Source organism: Schistocerca serialis, chromosome 3, assembly GCF_023864345.2.
Source record: "Schistocerca serialis cubense isolate TAMUIC-IGC-003099 chromosome 3, iqSchSeri2.2, whole genome shotgun sequence".
In the NCBI taxonomy this organism is placed as follows: Eukaryota; Metazoa; Arthropoda; class Insecta; order Orthoptera; family Acrididae; genus Schistocerca; species Schistocerca serialis.
The window spans coordinates 288,121,023-288,141,477 of NC_064640.1; the positions used below are offsets into that span (position 1 = coordinate 288,121,023).

Here is a 20,455-nt window from a genome sequence, read left to right on the forward strand (position 1 = left end):
GTGATCCCACTCCTACTACTCCCCTGCCCACAGTTCATTGTGGTATGTGCAAAACAAAGGCACTATTGTGGTGTCACATTTATTGGCCCAGTGTTGATTCTGCCATCAAACATACGATACGGAACTGTCAGGTCTGTGTCAACAAAAAAGAACAAACAAGCAGATTTCAGAACAGTTTGAATTCTAGATTTTTGTGCCATTTCACAGTGTTGCTAATGTATTTAGGCCATATAATGTAAGAACTGCTTTCGCTGCCAATAATATGTTTTGTAATAGACCACCACACAAGACAATAACAAGCATAGACAAAGTTTGCAACTGTGGCATCCGCGAATTTAAGTGTAATGAGTACCTGTTGGACAGAAAGGCTGAAGCTTCAAGACTACATTCAAAGAACATATCAATCCATTTACACACAACACCCCATTAAATGCACAACAGCTACTCACATTTATGACACAAGGCATTCATTTGACAACACAGATAACAGTCTACACTGAAGCACTAGAGAAACTGGTATAGGCATGTGTATTCAAATTCAGAGATACGCAAACTGGCAGAACACGGCACTGTGGTCAGCAATGCCTATATAAGACAGGTGTCTAGCACAGTTGTTAGATCGGCTACTGCTGCTACAATGGCAGGTTATCAAGATTTAAGTGAGTTTGAATGTGGTGTTACAGTCAGCGCACAAGCAATGAGACACAGCATCTCCGTATGACCATTTCACGAGCATACCGTGAATATCAGGAATCCAGTAAAACATCAAATCTCCAACATTGCTGCGGCCAGAAAGAGATCCTGCAAGAATGGAACCAATGACGACTGAAGAGAATCGCTCAACGTGACGGAAGTGCAACCCTTCCATAAATTGTTGCAGATTTCAATGCTGGGCATCAATAAGAGTCAGCATGCGAATCATTCAATGAAACCTCATTGATATGGGCTTTCGGAGCTGAAGGCCCACCCACGTACCCTTGATGACTGCACAACACAAAGCTTTACATCTCGCCTGGGCCCCTCAACACTGACATTGGACTGTTGATGACTTGTCGGATGAGTCTTGGTTGGATGTGTACGGGTATGGAGACAACCTCATGAATCCATGGACCCCCCCACCCCACCCCCTCCCCATGACAGCAGGGGACTGTTCAAGCTGGTGGAGGCTCTGTAATGGTGTGGGGCAAGTGCAGCTGGAGTGATACGTATAGATACGACTCTGACATGTGATATGTGCGTAAGCATCACCAGCATCCATTCATGTCCACTGCGCATTCCGATGGACTTGGGCAACTGCAGTAGGACAATGCGAAACCCCAAACATCCAGGATTGCTACAGAGTGGCTCCAGGAACACACTTATGAGCTTAAACTCTTCTGCTGACCACCTAACTTCCCGGACATGAACATTATTGAGTATATCTGGGATGCCCTGCAATGTGCTGTTCAGAAGAGATCTCCACTCCTTTGTACTGTTACGGACTTATGGACAGCCCTGCAGGATTCATGGTGTCAGTTCCCTCCAGCACAACTTCAGACGTTAATCGAGTCCATGCCATATCATGCTGCGGCACTTCTACGTGCCCGCATGGGCTCTACATGACATTAGGCAGGTGTACCAGTTTCTTTGGCTCTTCAGAAGCCAGAAAATGAACTAGTTGAGATAGAAACACTCACAAGACCAAACATAGGTAGACTATTTAAATAACACAGATAAGACACTACTCATGAACTTTTTGAAAAGTTTTGGTGGCGTACTAAACGATATAAAATAACTTATTACTGCATCTTCATCTCTAATAACAGAAATTAAATATATTAAACTGACTCATCAATAGTTTAAATTTGTCAAAACTATGTTATGACTTTAAAAAATACTTTGTTCATTTAAAAACCCTATAATAATGAAAACATCACTGTATAAATTATCTGTATTTTTGATTCGGTGTATAGGGTTGATACAAATCTTTGACATGTTATCTGTATCTTTGTCTTATTATTCAACATTCTTTGACACACAAGGCACTGCCTGTTTGTTCCATATACTCTTTGGACAACTTTGCTTTCTTAATGCAATCACAAACTTAGTGCATCTGCATCATACCTTCTTAATACCCTCAAGAATGCACCTTGATGGAACGATTTCAAAACAAAAAGCAAAGCAGATGACTGGCCACAAGAAGCAGAAATAGAAATGTTAATCTCTGTCCCCACCTGAAGATAAGGCTGAAAACCATCAAAAAGCTATTTAAAAAAGGGACCACCCCAGATCCCCATTTTATTTTTTCTTAGTGCAAGTAACTTCAATAATGAATGCAAAAATTTAATACAGCAAGTTTGTGAGCACATACCAATGTGACACAAGTGGAAAATTTACGATCAGTGTGTGTCACCACCAATTCTTACTTATGTCACTGAGAGATGGAGTTACAATGTAAAAATCTTTCAAATACTGAGAGTTGCTCAGTGATCAATGGAGAGATTTATGTTGGGAATTTTCAAGGGAGGCAGCAAAATAAACAAATGTATCGGGGAACAGACTGTAGTGGAAGATGTAATTATGGCAGCAATGGACACAAAATAAAGAAGGCCTTCATCAAGCAATAGATGCCAAATGGCTGATTATTATGCCAAACTTAATTTACACAGGACTCTAGGACACAGAGATTTTTTTCATAAATAAATTTAAGCAGATGTGACTCTACAACTGTTCTAAAAATCCTGATTGTCACAAAATTTAGTCTCAATGGAGAGCAATCTTGATGTGGTCAGGGGAACGTAAGTCAATACTTCATATTACCAAATCGAAATGCAGTAAGATCAGACATTTATTACATTTTGAATGTTAAAACTTAAAAAAAAAAGTTTATTTGGAAAGATCCATCTAAAATTGGAAATGTCTATAAGTTGAAGATTGTGAATATAGCAGGTACATGCAGATATCACAACACTGAAAACAATCATGCATTCCACAACAGGTACAAGAGATCCATGTCCATGCCATGACAACATTTCCCATGTCATATAACTGCCACTATTCACAATGGCCCCACAACCACACATGCCCAGTATCAAATGCACACAAGCCCAATGGTAGAGTGGAGAAAAATGGTGGCTTATCAAATGAACTGAGCTTCTCTCAGGCATCAGCTGTCCACTGCAATAAAATCCTTTTGGGGGTGTGACCGCATCATGTGTGATACACTACCAACATTTTGGTTGCTGCTGTTGCAGGCAGCTTTCATCAGGATGACTGTAGTGGAACATGGTCAACAAACACATGTTGCTGGATTAACCAGTGTTGTATTTGGTTGCCAGCTATTTCATATAGAGCTGCATATCTTGATATGTAATACTCAACCAGGCACTCACTTCTGTTATCACGGTTGTAATGTTTTCCATAATCTTGCTATATTTAATCATTTCCTGATGTTGACACCAATGCAAGTAAACTATTGGGCCTCACACACATCACAAGACAATGGTCCTCTGAGCTCTCGAATAGTACTCACTTAAAAAGCACACTTTGTAAATTATACACACAAACCTTCCTTGTGAATGAGTCTAGCTATCAGTGAAAACCACATTAACATCCCTATACTAGCTCCTGATGGTGGTGGTGGTTAGTGTTTAACGTCCCGTCGACAACGAGGTCATTAGAGACGGAGCGCAAGCTCGGGTTAGGGAAGGATTGGGAAGGAAATTGGCCGTGCCCTTTCAAAGGAACCATCCCGGCATTTGCCTGAAACGATTTAGGGAAATCACGGAAAACCTAAATCAGGATGGCCGGAGACGGGATTGAACCGTCGTCCTCCCGAATGCGAGTCCAGTGTGCTAACCACTGCGCCACCTCGCTCGGTACTAGCTCCTGAGATTAGCCTTCATGTTCACAGATAAAAATGTGGCAAGGGAAGTGCATATGTCAGTTAAAATCAATAATTCTTCCTACTGCAGATGTAATATAATGGTTACCTTTGGCGCATTTGCATGAAATAATGTTAACTACAAGATTCATTTGGTAAACAACACAATAAAATGAGGTGTTATGAAACTAATACTCATACTTACATCTGTGCCAATGCTTGAGCCATTGCAACACCATCACTGACTTCTTCCACTGTTGAATGTGGTGCGTCAACATCGAAGGTTTGTAGCTGTCGGCAAGAAACAACATCTTCTTCAATCTTTGAAATTTTTAAGCTAAAACACTTTTGGAGAAAGTCTATGAAGAATGTTAATCTGTTGTATACTGGAAACTAGCTAAATTTTACTGCTATTGCTACATCCTACACCAAAGTGTGATATGGATCACCAAAGTGTGATATGGATTAGAATGTTCAAAGCAATGAAAGTACTAAACTTAATCTTTTGTACTTTATACATTTCCAGGTAGTTCCAAATGCTGAATCAATCTGTTTTCCTTGCATCAAACAAAGATACTAGGTTGCTTCACAGAAAACATACTAAATATACTCCTACCTTTTATGACTTATTAATATTTTGGTGTGGCAAAATGCTCAATGTCGTTCACAGAATACTAGCACAACCCATAAGTTGATAAGCACTCTGTCATAAAAAGGTCCCGAGTTCGAGTCTCGGTCGGGCACACAGTTTTAATCTGCCAGGAAGTTTCATATCAGTGCACACTCCGCTGCAGAGTGAAAATCTCATTCTGGAAACATCCCCCAGGCTGTGGCTAAGCCATGTCTCCGCAATATCCTTTCTTTCAGGAGTGCTAGTTCTGCTAGGTTCGCAGGAGAGCTTCTGTAAAGTTTGGAAGGTAGGAGACGAGGTACTGGCAGAAGTAAAGCTGTGAGTACCGGGCGTGAGTCATGCTTCGGTAGCTCGGTGGTAGAGCACTTGCCCGCGATAGGCAAAGGTCCCGAGTTCGAGTCTCGGTCGGGCACACAGTTTTAATCTGCCTGGAAGTTTCATATCAGTGCACACTCCGCTGCAGAGTGAAAATCTCATTCTGGCACTCTTTCATATGTGGAATTGCATCATCGTTTTCACCTTTCCAATTTGTGGCACCAGCATGTACACACAATTTTCCATTGACACTAAAGTATACTAAAATATAATATTAATTAAAAAAAACACAATGACCTTCTAGCCACAGCAGGCTTCTATTGGTAAAAATCAGGATCGAGTACAGGAAATTACACAGTTACAGTGGCTTTGCTGTAGCTACACTGATTCCCATTTATTTAATGTTCCCTTCCCTTTCCCCTGCTCTCTGCCTCTAACCCCAAAAGCTGCATCTGCTTACAACCCAAACAAAATATGACAGCCACTTTCTTGTTATATGTGAAATTTCATATACTTTGAAAAATTTTCACTGTGGAAGTAAAGCTATCAAAGTTGCAGAAAATCCACATCTACGTCTATGTTCCAGTCATGAATGATGGGTGGGAAAGCTGAATTAAATTATATAAATACCGACAATCATAAAAGTGGCATATTACAGATTCTGGCAGGATTCTATAAGCCACATATTTATAACATAGATTACATACAATGATTTCTAGGTAGATTGATTCAACAATGTTTGTACAGATAGAATTCAAGAAAAAAATTTTGTTACTGTGATAATTTATAATTGAATCTTACAGTTACAACATATAGCAAACATTCTAGAAGTATTCATCTGAGCACAGCTACTAAATAGATTGCAACAAGACAATGGAAGTAAACAAGGAATTTCATGCCATTATGACATCTAATTTGGTCCACTAGATTTCAGACAAGGGCTCAGCAAACATCACAATTTACATGTATTGGTGTAAATAACACTAAGTAGTCATTTAGGAAAAAGCTACTGCAACAGTAAAACTGCATCTCTGCTTAACCCAGCCTGTGCAGATAACAGGGAAATCAAAGTATTAATTTAAATCACCATAAAACTGAGGAAAAGCTTGAGTACAAGAGCACTCCTAATGAATAAAATAATCTAAGACAGCCTCAGTTTGTTAAGAAGTAAACAAAGAAAGCTGTTTTTGCACAGACAAACACTTTAAAACAGTATATCAGAAAATTTTGTTGTTTACTTAAAATGGTAAAAACTGAAGGAGTCCACTGCATTCTCTGAGGCACAAAACCTCTTTCCATGAGTTTAGGGGAAAATCCAGTAAGTACACAAACAGAGGAAATTTCTTCTTTAAACCCAAGACTACCATCCTATCAAAGTTAAAGTACCAGACAAACTATGGGCACTGGAGTCTCATCACATATATGAGATAAACAAGTAATGTTCCTGATGGATATTATAAATGATGTACCTGAAACCAGAAGCTCAAATAGCAGAAAATCAATACAGAATATTGCCAAGAGGGGAGAGGGGAGAGGGGGAGAGAGAGAGAGAGAGAGAGAGAGAGAGAGAGAGAGAGAGAACCAGTATTTCACATGATGCAAATATTATAATAAATCACGTTTTAAAATGGGAAATGGAAATGATTCATGTGGTTTCAAAGAAGTAACAATACTCTGAGAAGGTAGGCTAATATCCAGTATATTCAGTCAAAATGAATTTCAAAACAACAAATTTTATGAGCACCCTTAAAAATAAAATTTAATGCTGTACCATAAATGTTTCAAGTTCAAATATTACAAATAGAAATGTTCTCAGTGAAATATGCACTGTGTAATAAATCAAGAGCCATTTCTGTGGTAGACTGACAGACATCAATGTCAGGTCATACCACAATTGTCAACAATTCCCAGTCGGTCTTACAACTTACACAGTTAATACAATTTTTCAGCTTGTAATAGAATCTACAGCTGTTAAGTGCCTTTAAAACAATAAAATACTTGTGATTAGTGGTCGCATTATCAGAGGAATCATTCCACTAGGATAATATTTTACACTAACCACAAATTAAAATTTTTATGTGGTGAAACATTTGCTTCAATTATTAGAAACTTAACCATGGTGTTTAAGTGCATAAATCCAGTCATAACCCTTTGACAGAGAAGTTCCAGTTTCCTACGGTAAATACAGCAGAACATACACGTTAAACTTAAAAAATGGTGTCAAAAATTATTTACTACAAAAAAGAAGAAAAGTGGTTAAGGTTTTCAGCATCTTTTTGACATCATGGTCATTAGCAAAGCATCATTAGTTCATACTGATTAATTGTGAAAAACTTATACTGCCTGTGGCAATATTGAAGGAACCACGTTAGAAGTCATCTTAAATGATTCTGAAAAAGTAAAAAATTTGAATTTGGATGGCCATACAGGTATTCGAATATCACTCCTCCCTAATATGAGAGCACTGTCGTAACTATTGCACTACTTTAATAGGTAACTTCTAGAGAGGAGTCATGTCTTCCATTTATGCTTTATTTATTGACCCTCTGCTCTATAAGCTATACAAGATGTTTAAAAAATGTCTCCCATACTCTTACAACAGATATTACTTGACAAAAATAGGGAATAAGTACCACAGACATATGTCTACAAATACTTGTTGAGATATCGGAAAGTCTTTCCTGTCACAGCCATCTGTCAGTTGACACTACAGGAGGTGCTTAATGTGGTTACCAGTCATTCTTACATATCCCTCAGTTCCCCTCCTCAGAAACTCATGAACTCAAGCAAACACTCATAGCTGCCCTTGGATTTGGTCATATTAGAGCTGTGCCCTCCCAAAACTACAGTTCAGTAGTTTTGACATAGTACATAAATGATGTAGTAAATGGTAGGATCACTGGTAGTATTGGTAGTGAAAGCAACATAAATCAATGTGTGTGAGAGGAACTGGGAGCCTACAACTTCACTTAATTTTTTTGTTTCTTTGTTTTGCACATAATTTGAACCCCAAATCACTCAGTGTTAGTCCATTGTGCATTTTACATCCTTACAAAATACAGATTGCATTTTATAAGTAAAAAAAAAAAAAAAAAAAAAAAAAACAAAAAACAAAAAACACTAACTTCATCATGATCAAAGGCAAGAATTTCCTATTATAATGCAAAATTTGTTTAGCAATAACAGAAATTTGTTTTATATAGGCTTGAGGAAGTATTGAAGTGATGTCTGAATGTTTTTGTTTAGCAGGTTTTTTGGTTAAGTTTACATTTTTCTGAGGAAATTGCATTTTATTGTTTTACTACTATGTCCCTGTTTCATGTTAAAAATCAACAATTTTCTAATAAAACCTGAATTAAACAATGACAATTTCAATTTTCCTATAAATACTATTTATTTTTAAGTAGTAGACAGGAGGATAACTATGTAGAAAAAAAGTTCTGTATGTTACAGGATTACATTGTCCTTTATATATCCACACTCAGTCTCTAGATGATTCACTGCTTCTGATTTCTAGGGGAAACTTGTAGGTCACCGAAAGCATATGCAAACAAAGCAATCGAAATGAGGTAATGCCCTATAGGTATTAACACACCTATCATGCAGATAATGTGGTCATGATCTTAACTCACGAAAGCTACTAGGAAAACTACTGTAGTCTACACTTACTGACAATCATCTACAGTAGCCAAATGTTGTTTTACAACTCTAGGTCATATTCCTACATGTAACACATCCAAACTGTCTATGAACAGGGAATACACCAATGCTTTTAAATGTCCCGAAGCTAGAATTCTACAGGATTAATATTAAGGTAAATTGGGAGGCCATCTACTGGACGTCCTCTAAAAAGCCATTGCTCATTAAACGTTTATGTTACCTACTGTAGTAGATTAAGAGGTGGTCCCCCATCATGGATAAACCACATCTGTTGTCTCTTTTGCAAGGGTAACATTCTCCTGTAGTCCAGGTAATGTGTCATGCAGAAATTGGTGATAAACAGTACCTGTTAATCTGTCTGATAATGAGTATGGACCTACGAGTCTGTCACCCATTCTTTCTGTCCAGTCTTTGATACTAAGTTGAACATGACACCTCACTTCTATTATTGTTCTAGAATCTGCATTTGCTCACAAGCGGTTATTTACAAAATTTGTTATCCCACTCTGTGTGAATCCTGCCATTGCCTGGGCTATATCCTGTGGTGAGGAAAGTATGGTGACATCTGTCAGCACAGTAGTATGGACCATATTTATTCTTTCCCTGAAGTCCTCCTTATAGAATCCCACACTTTTATTCATAATGTAGAATGGTGTTATACAACAATGGAATTCCTATCATGGCCTCTTTCTCCTCACTAAAAAAAATCTTTCTAGATTGAGCACTTGAGATTGAATACACTTCTAAATTATCTGTAGATGGTTTACTTCTGGTTCTTCACAGTGAGGCCTCTTTGACCATTAACTTAATTTGACAATCATTGTTACACTACCGAATAACCTGTCTTCTAAAATAGCCAGCAGTCACCTCTGCCAGGAGGTCTACCCATTCATGATCACTACACTAGTCAGTTAACTGTATAGCAAACATTTACCCTTAGCAAACATTTTATTTTGGTACAAACACAATAGTTGCTTTGTGGATCACCTCTGCCAGGTGCTCTTCCCACTTATGATCACTGTCCCAGTCAATTAGCTATACAGTGTACACTATTTTGTTTATTATTATTATTATTATTATTATTATTATTATTAGCCTTACATTGGCAAGTGTTGGTTCTGGAATTTCCATTTCTGTTTGTGTTGTGCCAATGCTTCACACAGCTAGTTTCATGAGTTTAGATGCAAATAATGCAATAAAGCTAGAAAATTTTAACTTCAACATACAGTATCTGCTATGTTACTTTAATTCTCTTAAGTGAACTTAGAGGTTTCCTGAATCCAGGCATGGTGTTCCTCTGGTTACTTAAAGTATGAAAGTGAGAATGAAAACTGACATTTCCAGTTCAGGGATTGTCTTACCACACTTTTTACATGTTGTGTATTCCTTACACGCACGTCAATGTAGTAGGCCTACAACAAAACTGTTGGCCTTTGAAACAACACAGATGATTTCAGTGAAACTGGCTTTAATATACTTTTTCTCTAGCACACACTCAACCTTTTTCATCAAGTTGTGTACACTGTGACATTTTCTAGTTTCCAATCTTTCAGGAAGTCTGCTCCATTTACATATATAAGCATGGCTTACCATAACATCTTTGTTGGTGTCAAATGTTGGATACAGCTCAACTTTAACTGGGTAATTATTGTTCTTTATTAAATTTTCTACTTGATAAGTCCTAGTAATCTGAATAAGAAGAGTGCCATTTCTTACGGTTGTTTTCAGCGCACCTACCAAAATTACATAAACCTCTGCTTATACACAAAGGTGAAAATTTTTCGTATAAACATGTCATGCAATATAGGATGCATTTTCTTAACCTCACCAATGGAAGCTTGGTAGGTAGGACTAGCTACCCAAGCTCTTATTTGGTTGAGTGTTTTTCCTCCCAGATTGTACACCAGTCCCACTAAGTGTCCTTTGTTTGTAAATTGTGAACCAATTTCTCACCTGAAATGCTAGGGATCTGTAGACCAAATATGTAGAAGGACCTTAGTCACCTGATGTGACAAGTGTCCCAGAATTTGCCCACTAACAACTGTTGTATCTGAACAGCCATCCTTCTATCAGAATGTAGCATATCCTGTGCTGCAATGTATTTATACCCACTCTTGTTATCTGGGTAGTTAAGGAAAGATACAAGTCCTTCAAGACACAATGTTTCACAGACACGCCCAACAGTGGTCGAGAAACTGTGCTCCGACTTGCTCCGATTTTAAAGTACAGCAATTGAATTCTGGTAGTGCTTATAAAGATTACCCTAAGTAGCACAACAATGTGGATGTTTATTTCTGTCTGGAATGTTGTAACCTAACATACTGCATTGAATTTCTTGGCAAATGCCAGTTGTATATTGTCCATTGTTGTAGAAGGATCTGATTTCCACTAATGAGAATGAAATACTATCAGATATTGCAGCAAGTGTAACATTTTGACACTTTGTTTCTTGTGCCAATGATGTCCTGACTTCCACGCATCAATAAATGTTAGTGAGCTGTGCAGTTCTTGTGAAACAACAAGCTGAAATAGATTATGAAGATGACGACAAATCACCTCCACTATGTTCTGCAGTTGCTGTGCAATGACCTTGAATTGTTAGAAGCTATTTTCCATACTTTACTACAGGTGTTACAGTTCCTTCCTACTACAACCAGCTGGAACAACAACTCTTGTCTGTGTGTCATGTCTAAAGCAAACTAACCTTTCTTGGTTTCATCAAAAAATGTAGAGCAATATTTGGAGCATAATACTGTTCCTACTGCAAAATTATATGAATAAAGCAATTTCTAAATGAAATAATTCATCTTTTTAGGTGATTAATTTAAATCAAAAGACCTATCAGTGATTTTATATGAGTGTCAACAGTGAAAATTGTCGAGTTTCACAAAAAAAAAAAAAAAAAAAAAAAAAAAAAAAAAAAAAAAGAGTTGTGTTCATATATATTTCAGTATTTGCTATGGACCATTTATTTTATGCTACGTTGTATTTGCATTTACTGTATATTACAAATATGTGATTAAAGTGTACTTATACGTCATAAAATGTGTCAGTTGCAACTCTTTATTACTCTGATTTAGTGCCACAAAGCAAGTACAGACCTTCATATTTTCATACTATCAGTTAAAATGAGGTGGACAGCACTTTTCAAGCTTCCCAATGATTTCCAGGTTCTACGGGTCCTTCTTCCATTTTGAAACAAAAGATCTATATTGATAAGATGACTTCTGAACTGACTGGATACTGCATAATTTTTTTATATGAACATTTATTTTTATAAGAGCAGGTTTGCTGCTGAAAACATGTCCTATCTCATTGTCTTTGTTGTTTGTGTGTTGATACAACCCCCAAGTCCACATGTGTGAAAGAAAATATTTTTGTTTTAATGAACCTGGACCTATTTCCACGATACTTCAGACAGACAACACTCTGTATGGACCAGTTAACATTATATCACTCTGGAGACTGCAAATATGCACCCCACATCACCTAAGTAGTACATCAATTACTTTAAGATTGAGTGATTTCTACATGTGCACTCAGGGCTGGTTTAAGGCCAAACTGACAAAAGCCACCGCTTATGGCACCAAACTGAGAGGGGTGCCAGAGATGCCACAACTGCAACATTTCTACACAGGATGTATCACAATTATTAGCATCTGCTTCAGGTGCCAAGTTGAATGGGGTGAGGATAGCTTGAGTGTAAGATTTGTCTACTGTGCATATCACAATTAGTTGTGAAAATATACAAGGGAAAACAGGGGAAGGGGGCACAAAATAGTAAGTCACTTACATGCAAAAATGTTTTTCGACCAGCCTTGTGTGCACTTCATAAGTCATCGTAGGTGTACGGTTCATAGTGGACCACAACACTTCTCTTCCCTTACAGCTCCATTTAGGGACAGTACACAAGAAGAACTCTTCATACACCCCGATTATCCTAGTTTTGTCATTAAGCAAGACGTTCATGGAAGGAAATAATATTTCATGACCCAAAATGAAAAGTGAAATCACAAAATGTTAGACTCATAATGATGCATGGACTCTGTTACTGCTTACTGTGGAGTTGGTTGAGATTCTGTGACACACACAATGAATTTTACTGATCTCCTTTTAACCTTCACTATTTCTGCTAATATTTGAACTTAGTACAGTACTCAGATTGATAAACAGTAGCCAATAATTGGTCAAATGTGGGGTTTGGAAGCAACCTATTACATGGATGTATTACAATCCCTTGTGAAGTATCCAGAAAGTTTCATCCAGGCATTTCTCTTCTTCACAACTATATACGTGGTGATTCCATCTTGAAATGTTTTGAATAGGTACCCAGATACCCATAGGTTGTTACAGATTATTGTGTGCATTATCAAATGATGATCCTTGTTCATTGTGTGCATTAAATTACAGCTCTTTATACTGACAGTCAGCTGTCAGATTTTAGACAAAGTGCTCATTTTCTGCTTTCATAACATTTTCTATTATCTAATGAGCACAGCTGAAAGAACTGTACAACCAATAAACAGCCCGAGAAAGTATCAAGCTAGTACTTAACCAATAATAGGAGAGCCCTTGGATACAAAATTCTTTTGAAAAACTAGTATATAGCACACTCATTTAGACAGTGTTGTGCTTTGTGTGCATCTCAAAGACCTTACTGGGAAGTGATAATCAGTAATACTCATTTCACATGTCAACAAGGAATAGTATAGAGTTAGGTGATTGTAAAATTGAGAAGTTCCTCTGTTCTAACTGTTGTTGAGGTTAGGAACACATGGCAGTGTGCTCATCAGTGCCCCAGTTCTCTTGTCTTGTTTGCAGAGCCTACAGTTCTGTGGGAGGGCCTTGCTGAGTTTCCTACTCAGTTTTCCACTACAGTAACCCAGATGAAACTCCAACCCACAGTCTGCATGTACTACTCCCTCTCTGACTATCCTACAGTAACATCCACACACTTATCACACATCAGCAACAAGGGCAGAAGCTTAGTCCAGATCTGACACCTTGTGAACATAAAGTCTGCTTTACTGGAGAACTCAAGTGACATTGCCACTCATAGGCACTGCATATATTCCATTTGCATTCTTAGTGGCTCAAACAGGGGGAACACCAGTGATGATGAGCAAGGGAAGAATCCTGAGGACCTTCTGCTGGATAGTTAATAGCAGTCTATCAATTTCAGCAGAGATTCTGATATTTATTAGCAATTTCTGAATAAACCAAAGTGTACTGGATAACCTGTTTTACATGATACTGACTTAATAGCGCAAGTAATTAATATACCATCTTCAATCACACTATTTTATTGGTTACAGTTGCCACAGGGGTCATTATGGACTGAAAAGAATCACCTCAAAACACCAAGTTCCCCAACAAAGCACTCTCTACAGAGCTAAAGATATTTTGTGTAAATGAATGGTAAATCTATTACAACGCACAGTAAAATGACACTTGTTTCACTGTCTGTGAAAGTAATTTTGTTGTATAGTCACATCTAACAGTCTCTGGTTAACAACAGTGATATGGTGCAACTCAAACCCATACACACAGTGACTAGCTGAGAAAACGTACATTAGGCAACAGTTCAACTTTTTTCTTATTCAAATCTTATTATAAATCATGCTTTGTGGCCTCCTTGAAGGATGTTTCAGTATAATGTATTAAGTTTATTAATAATCAGATGTCTCTCAGAAACTTTATACAATGAACGTTGTGAGTTGACACTGTGGGGGAAAAAATTCAGGTAACAGTACTTAGGTCCTACTTGCAGATTTCCACCTCCACCAAAACTGCTCCTGACTGCTTCCCACACCATGAGGAATAACAAGTCAAGTCTGGAAACTTCGCCTTTAAGTTCTTACTAATGTTAACCATAAACTGTGCTTTTGTGAATGTGAACAATATGTCTTCAACATTATTATAATACTGATATGGGGATTCAGCATCATCCCTGATGAGCACCACATTGAGCTCAGAAGAATGACAAGACATTACTGTCATACACTACACATCTTGGAACAGTTGGTTGTAGAAGCATTACAATGCAATTGCGTATTGTTATGTGACAAGGTGGTGTAGTTTTTGACTTTCATTACTAAACCCTACTCTGAGTCCTCTAGGTAATCATTAATTGTGTAGTATGCATTACTTATGAGGTACTGCATATACCAACTACCTTTTTTAAACAGATATATGGTAAAAGTTACATAGCAGACACCTTTGCACATTTCATAGTTTATGTGCAATATATGTACACAACATTATTCAAACTCCTTTTCCAGTGACTTGTTATCCGATTTTACATAGCATTTATAATTTTTATAATGGAAAATGTGCAAAATATGGCAAGAAACATTAAATGTTGCATGAATGTAAACATTAGGCTGTATTATGGGTCAATTAGTTGCTACAACCTATATTCTGCATCCATAGTCATTGGTTTTGCCAACTCTCAACCAAATTATCACCTTCCAAATTAATCTTGACCTCCAGCTATGCTACAGATCAATCTGTCATCACAATCAAGATTCCATGGGGGCCCTACTGGCAAGATATGATGGCTAATCCACATTATAGTAAATGATCCCCTTACAATAAGAAAAACTGGGCCATATTAACTATTTCTGATACACATAAGAGCTAGTGTCGGGTGAGAAATACATGCGAAACTTGTGCAGTGAAAATTTCCCAACTTTTTTTGGTTACTACACATTCACTTGACACAGCAAATGCATTATAACACGATAATTATCTTTGCAGTAGAAATACAGGAAAGAACCATATATTCAGTTGGACTTGTGACAAAAAAGGTTGCCTACAAATTATGTATTTTTTTCCATCTGTGTATTGATAACACAGTTTCTAAGTTGTCTTCAACGAACGTGCGCTACAAAATGGGAATGGCTTCCTTGTTGAGATCCTGTTGATGCCACTTTCTTACTTTGCTGCACACATGAATTTCACAGCTGTTTTTGTCCTAGGTGTAACTTATTTGTGTTATCAGCAAAGAAACTTTCAATTCTGCAGAATTCATTAAAAAAAAGAGACCCCTGTAATGTGGCTTTTATTCTACAAAACAGCAGTGTTCGCTTCATTCAAATCTCAATGCCTCTCAAATAACAGACCGAGGGGCATTCGGTTCCAATGTTCTTAGAATGACAGTTGTGACCTATCTGCTTTAATAAGTGTTTGAACAGGATTACACGAAAGCAGTACTGGAGTAACTGCACAAAACGGCGTGACTAACGACAGTTGTGTTCCACGGAAACATGTTACTTCCAGCACCACGTTTCAGCTAATGACATTTTTACCCTTTCGCACTATCGACTGGTCTGTATCACTAACATTATTGTCAGAACTTCGGCTGTCAGTGCTTTTGTTTCTGGCAATTCAAGTATCAGAAAATTGTAAACATACTCGCTTGCGGTACTTACCCACTTCATCAAGCTTTCACATAATTGAATTTTATCCATGTCTGCTGTTTCTTGAGTTGTTTACAACTACATAAGGTGACTAACTTTTTATCTACAGTACATTTTTGTGATTATGATCAGTGATCATTGTTTTAAACAGCTCTGTGTCATACACGAGGTAGTGTGCATAATTTATAGGTCTCCCGGACTTATTCAATACACGTAACTTCAGTATCAACATGTTATTCCGTTTTCATTTAATAATCTGTTCATGTTTTAACTGCAATGTCATTATACATTCGGCACTCACTATCGCATTATCACACGTTAACCTCTCTGACATTTGTCAGATTACGGACAGTTTCTGCAGTAATTTACGAAACTACCTCATGGTATGGACACATGTACAAACTACGTTAAATACTGGAGAGAAGCCTGTGTATCATGTTTTAAAATTTAATTATACTGTACAAAAACACGCAAACTCCAAACACGATCAACTACAAAAATACACCCACGCGACCATCGCCAAAGATCCATGCAAGTCGCCACGGAGAATTACGCGATGAGTAGGAATTATTTACAGGCGAATAGGTACCATTTTTGGATAAGGGTCTGGAGGTAGATCGAACCCATTCAATTGAAATGATTTTAGGAAACAACTGAGACGCACATCAATATGAACGAATGAAGACCGACCCAGACGAACAACCTGTCAGCGCAAATGTTGGTGCACATTGCGCCTGCGCAGAAATGTCGTGTGGACAGATGATTTGCGCAGAAATGAGATATGTGCAAGCATGGAACTTGTAGCTGGCGGTTTGAGCAAAACTGGTCAAATCTGTGGGAGCAAATCACATCCGCGCAAACAAACTTGAGCATGTGGACTGGAGAGCGCTGCAAATCTGGTGCGCTATACGTATTCGAGTCAGCTGTTTGTCCAGTACATGGTTTGGTCTAGTGTCTATCGACTACGCGTACGCGGTGAATCCTAAAATGGTTGATACGCGTAGACCTTTCGGGACTTCATTGCTGAACATATGAAAAATGTAGCTCATCGCCTGCTTTGTACTGAGAAATCTCTCTCATCAAGTTGATCAGCAAAAGGGATTGCTAGCATACTTTCACTCAGTACTTTCCTAGCCATAATCTTTTGTGTCACTCTAGCTGAAATAAAAAAAAAAAATTATTCCACATCAGAGCGCAGTCGAAATATTGTGATGAGTTGCTAACCCAAAACATCTTACACCAGTGTCTTCAGGGACATGGGTAATCTTACTCTTCTGTGTCAATATATTGATTCCCTTACGGAAAATATTACTTATGAGAAGAGGAATCAAAAGTGAACTGTATAATTCACTACCACAATATTAAAAGTAAAACATTCCATATACATTATAAATCCCTATCTAGAGTCCAGAATGGAGTTTTATATTTTGAAAAAAATTATAACAGGTTGCTGGTAGACTTCAAGAAGGGAACCAAAACACCGCAGACACTCAGAAGCAAAGTAAATGAATCATCATTGTCAACTCCCATAATTTATTAAAATGTACAGAGTTCAAAATACATCAGGAAATCTTATCTGCAACTTCATGCAATAGATATCTTTCATAACTGAGATGGTTTACTTGTTTTCATAAAATCCTTCATCAGAACAGTGGTTATAGCTTTGCATGTGTTAGGTATTATTTGGCTCAGCATTGTTTGGACGTTAGTATCTAAAAATTCTAAATCCTTGGAATGTATTCCTGTTGTCAGGTATCACAATATCATTATCAGCAGTTCAGGTGGAAATATTCTTCTCATATATGTATTTTGCCGTGTTATATGAGGAGTTACGAGCGTCAGTAGATATTCATGACCATATGTCCCTTTACAAATAATTTCACCAGTCGTCGGTATAGCCATGTAACTTACGAAGTAAATAGGTGAAATAATCATCCTGAGATTGGAGCACTTTCGTCTGTGTTACTGCTCGCAGATAGAATTGTTTTTGAAGATGATCTGCCTTGTGTAATACACAAAGCTGTGTCTTGTTCGAGGTGGACAACTTCCAAAAACAAATCTAAATATGTGAAAACTGTTTGTCGCTTAATGTGTCAATATTTTGACCATGTAGCGTTCTTTCTGCCACTCACACTTTGTTGGCATTTTTAAGGCTAGATGCGAACATAGACCTCAGCATAGAAATATCGTTTGCGAGATGGTAACCGCTTGGGACTGAAAGTTCTTACCTAGACCGACAGATGTCGAGCTAACTGTAGACTGTAACTGTGTCTTATGGACGCACCAAATTTGTGGCGATTTGTTCCACACACAAACATCTGCGCAGACAGATCAGTGAATGTGGATAGACCTTAAGCGATACGAACCATGTCCCTCCTGAATACGAGTCCAGCATATTAGTTAATACAGTCTGCTTGATGAGTTACTCTTAATCGTTATTTCATTCCTTCGAAACCTTAAAGGAGGTGGAGAGTGGAGCATCCTTGACCTTTACGTGATACCTGTGCACCCATGAGCTACATAAAATATAAGAAGTTGTTTTTAACATAAGAGTAAATAAGATTTGATACAGACTATCTTTATTGTGATAATTATGGTTTGAATACTGCTGGAGAAGATAAGTTCAGAACTGGCGTTTCAGTTAAAGGGATGTAAATGTAGTAGCTGTGCTGATTTTTAAGTGAAAATAAACACAAAAAGAGAAGGATGACGAAAACTACAGGGAATGAGATTGACACATGCAATAGCTCATTGCTTATGATGTCAATGGACATGGAAGGAGTGAAGGAATTTGAGAGGACACAATATAAAGTACTAGTGATGTTGATATGGCTCAAAACTGAGTACTGGATGATTTATAACCAATGTAACAGTAAAGGGGTTAAGTTCCCAGCTGATAACACTTCCCTGGGTTACATCTGCAGCTATTGTTATATCTGCCGATGACTCACCATACAAAACAACATGCTGTGTCCTCTCTAAGAAAAAAAATCTCAATCCAGTCACAAGCTTTCATTATTAACCTATACCATCGTACTTTCGATAATCAGCATAAATATGGCACTTCGTAAAGTGTTTCTCGGAAATCGAGAAATACTGCATCTGTCTCGCTGCCTTGATCCATGGTTTTCAGGGCGTCATGTGAGAAAGATAGGAGTTGGCTTTCACGTAGTCGATGTTTTCGTAAACCATACTCGTTGGCATGAAGGAGGTCATTCTGTTCAAGAGACTTTTTGATAGGCAACTCCTTTTACTCTATAGATGAATATCTTAACAGAGACTGTTAAGCCAGCTTAAGTGAAAATGTCTGTTAGATTTCAGTTTTGACAGCACTTGGCCACTACAGTCAAGATTAGGTATTTTGTGTATGATAAATTTATTAATAGCACATGATAATGTTTCATTCTGACAGCATGTTACTTCTGTAAATATTAGCTGTTCCAGTATAGGAGTTGGTTTTCACGTGGTCGATGTTTTCGTAACCCTACTAGTTGGCATGAAGGAGGTCATTCTGTTCAAGAAACTTTTTGATAGGCAACTCCTTCTACTCTGTAGATGAGTATCTAAACAGCGACTGTTAAGCCAGCTTAAGTGAAAATGTCTGTTAGATTTCAGTTTTGACGGCACTTGGCCACTACAGTCAAGATTAGGTATTTTGTGTATGGTAAATTTATTAATAGTGCATGATAATGCTTCATTCTGACAGTGTGTTAATTCTGTAAATATAAGTTGTTCCAGTATACCTCATTGGAATCACCTATTTCGACAATCCCCTGGCAAATGATCAAGGTATTAGATATTATATTCAAATGTTTTATGTTTTTATGTTATACTTTCTGACATGTTCCACACCCAGGAGAATCATCTCAATTTTTGGGTCTACGAAACGAAAACTGAATCTAATCTAATCTAATCTAACATGAAGTTTGAGCTCACAATATGTTCTAAGACTCTACTGCAAAAGGATGTCAAGGATATTGGACAGTAGCTTTGTGGATCATATCTACTAGTAGGCGCGTTATTTATTTCTTCTTCAAGGGATTTATGGAGATTACAGTAAAGACATGGCCCCAAATTAGGTGTAGAATCAGATAGGGATCTCACTGGGCCCTGGAGCTCTGTCCAGTTTTGGCAGTTTCAGCTGTTTCTCAATGCCACTGACATTAACACCTATTTCACTCATCATCTGAGAGGTCCAAGAATTGAATTTTGACAGAACACCTGTGTTTTCATTTGTAAAGGGATATTTAAAATGGATTAAGCATTTCTGATTTTGCTTTGCTCCCTCAATTTCAGTTTTGTCTTATCTGTGAATGACTGGACACCTTAGTCAGTGTCATTAAAATCCAAGATGGCTGCCAAATGAGATACACAGGTATATTTCCTCCACAAACAAATATTTATTTAAGAGTAAATTGTATTAAATTTAAATTTATTTTGTTTTGTATAGCTACTGTATAATCTGTTATTGTTACACAAGTGAATATTTAGCATTTCGATTGCGTTTTTTCTGAAACTCGACTTGTGTTATCTGAAATCACGACAGTGGCTAAGTAGGCCGAAACA

At 37.6% G+C, this 20,455-nt stretch overlaps 1 protein-coding gene across 1 annotated transcript in view; it reads right to left on the reverse strand.

The window, feature by feature from the left end:
* Positions 1-16,332, reverse strand: part of LOC126470070 (protein Hook homolog 3-like) — a 204,900-nt gene extending 188,568 nt beyond the window's left edge. Inside the window, exons 1-2 of the mRNA XM_050097578.1 lie at positions 15,902-16,332; positions 4,068-4,153 (exon numbers count right to left, since the gene is read on the reverse strand). Of these exons, the coding sequence (XP_049953535.1) occupies positions 4,068-4,153; positions 15,902-15,940 (125 nt within the window). The 5' untranslated portion in view covers positions 15,941-16,332. The remainder of the gene's footprint in view (positions 1-4,067; positions 4,154-15,901) is intronic.
* Positions 16,333-20,455: the final 4,123 nt, after the last annotated feature.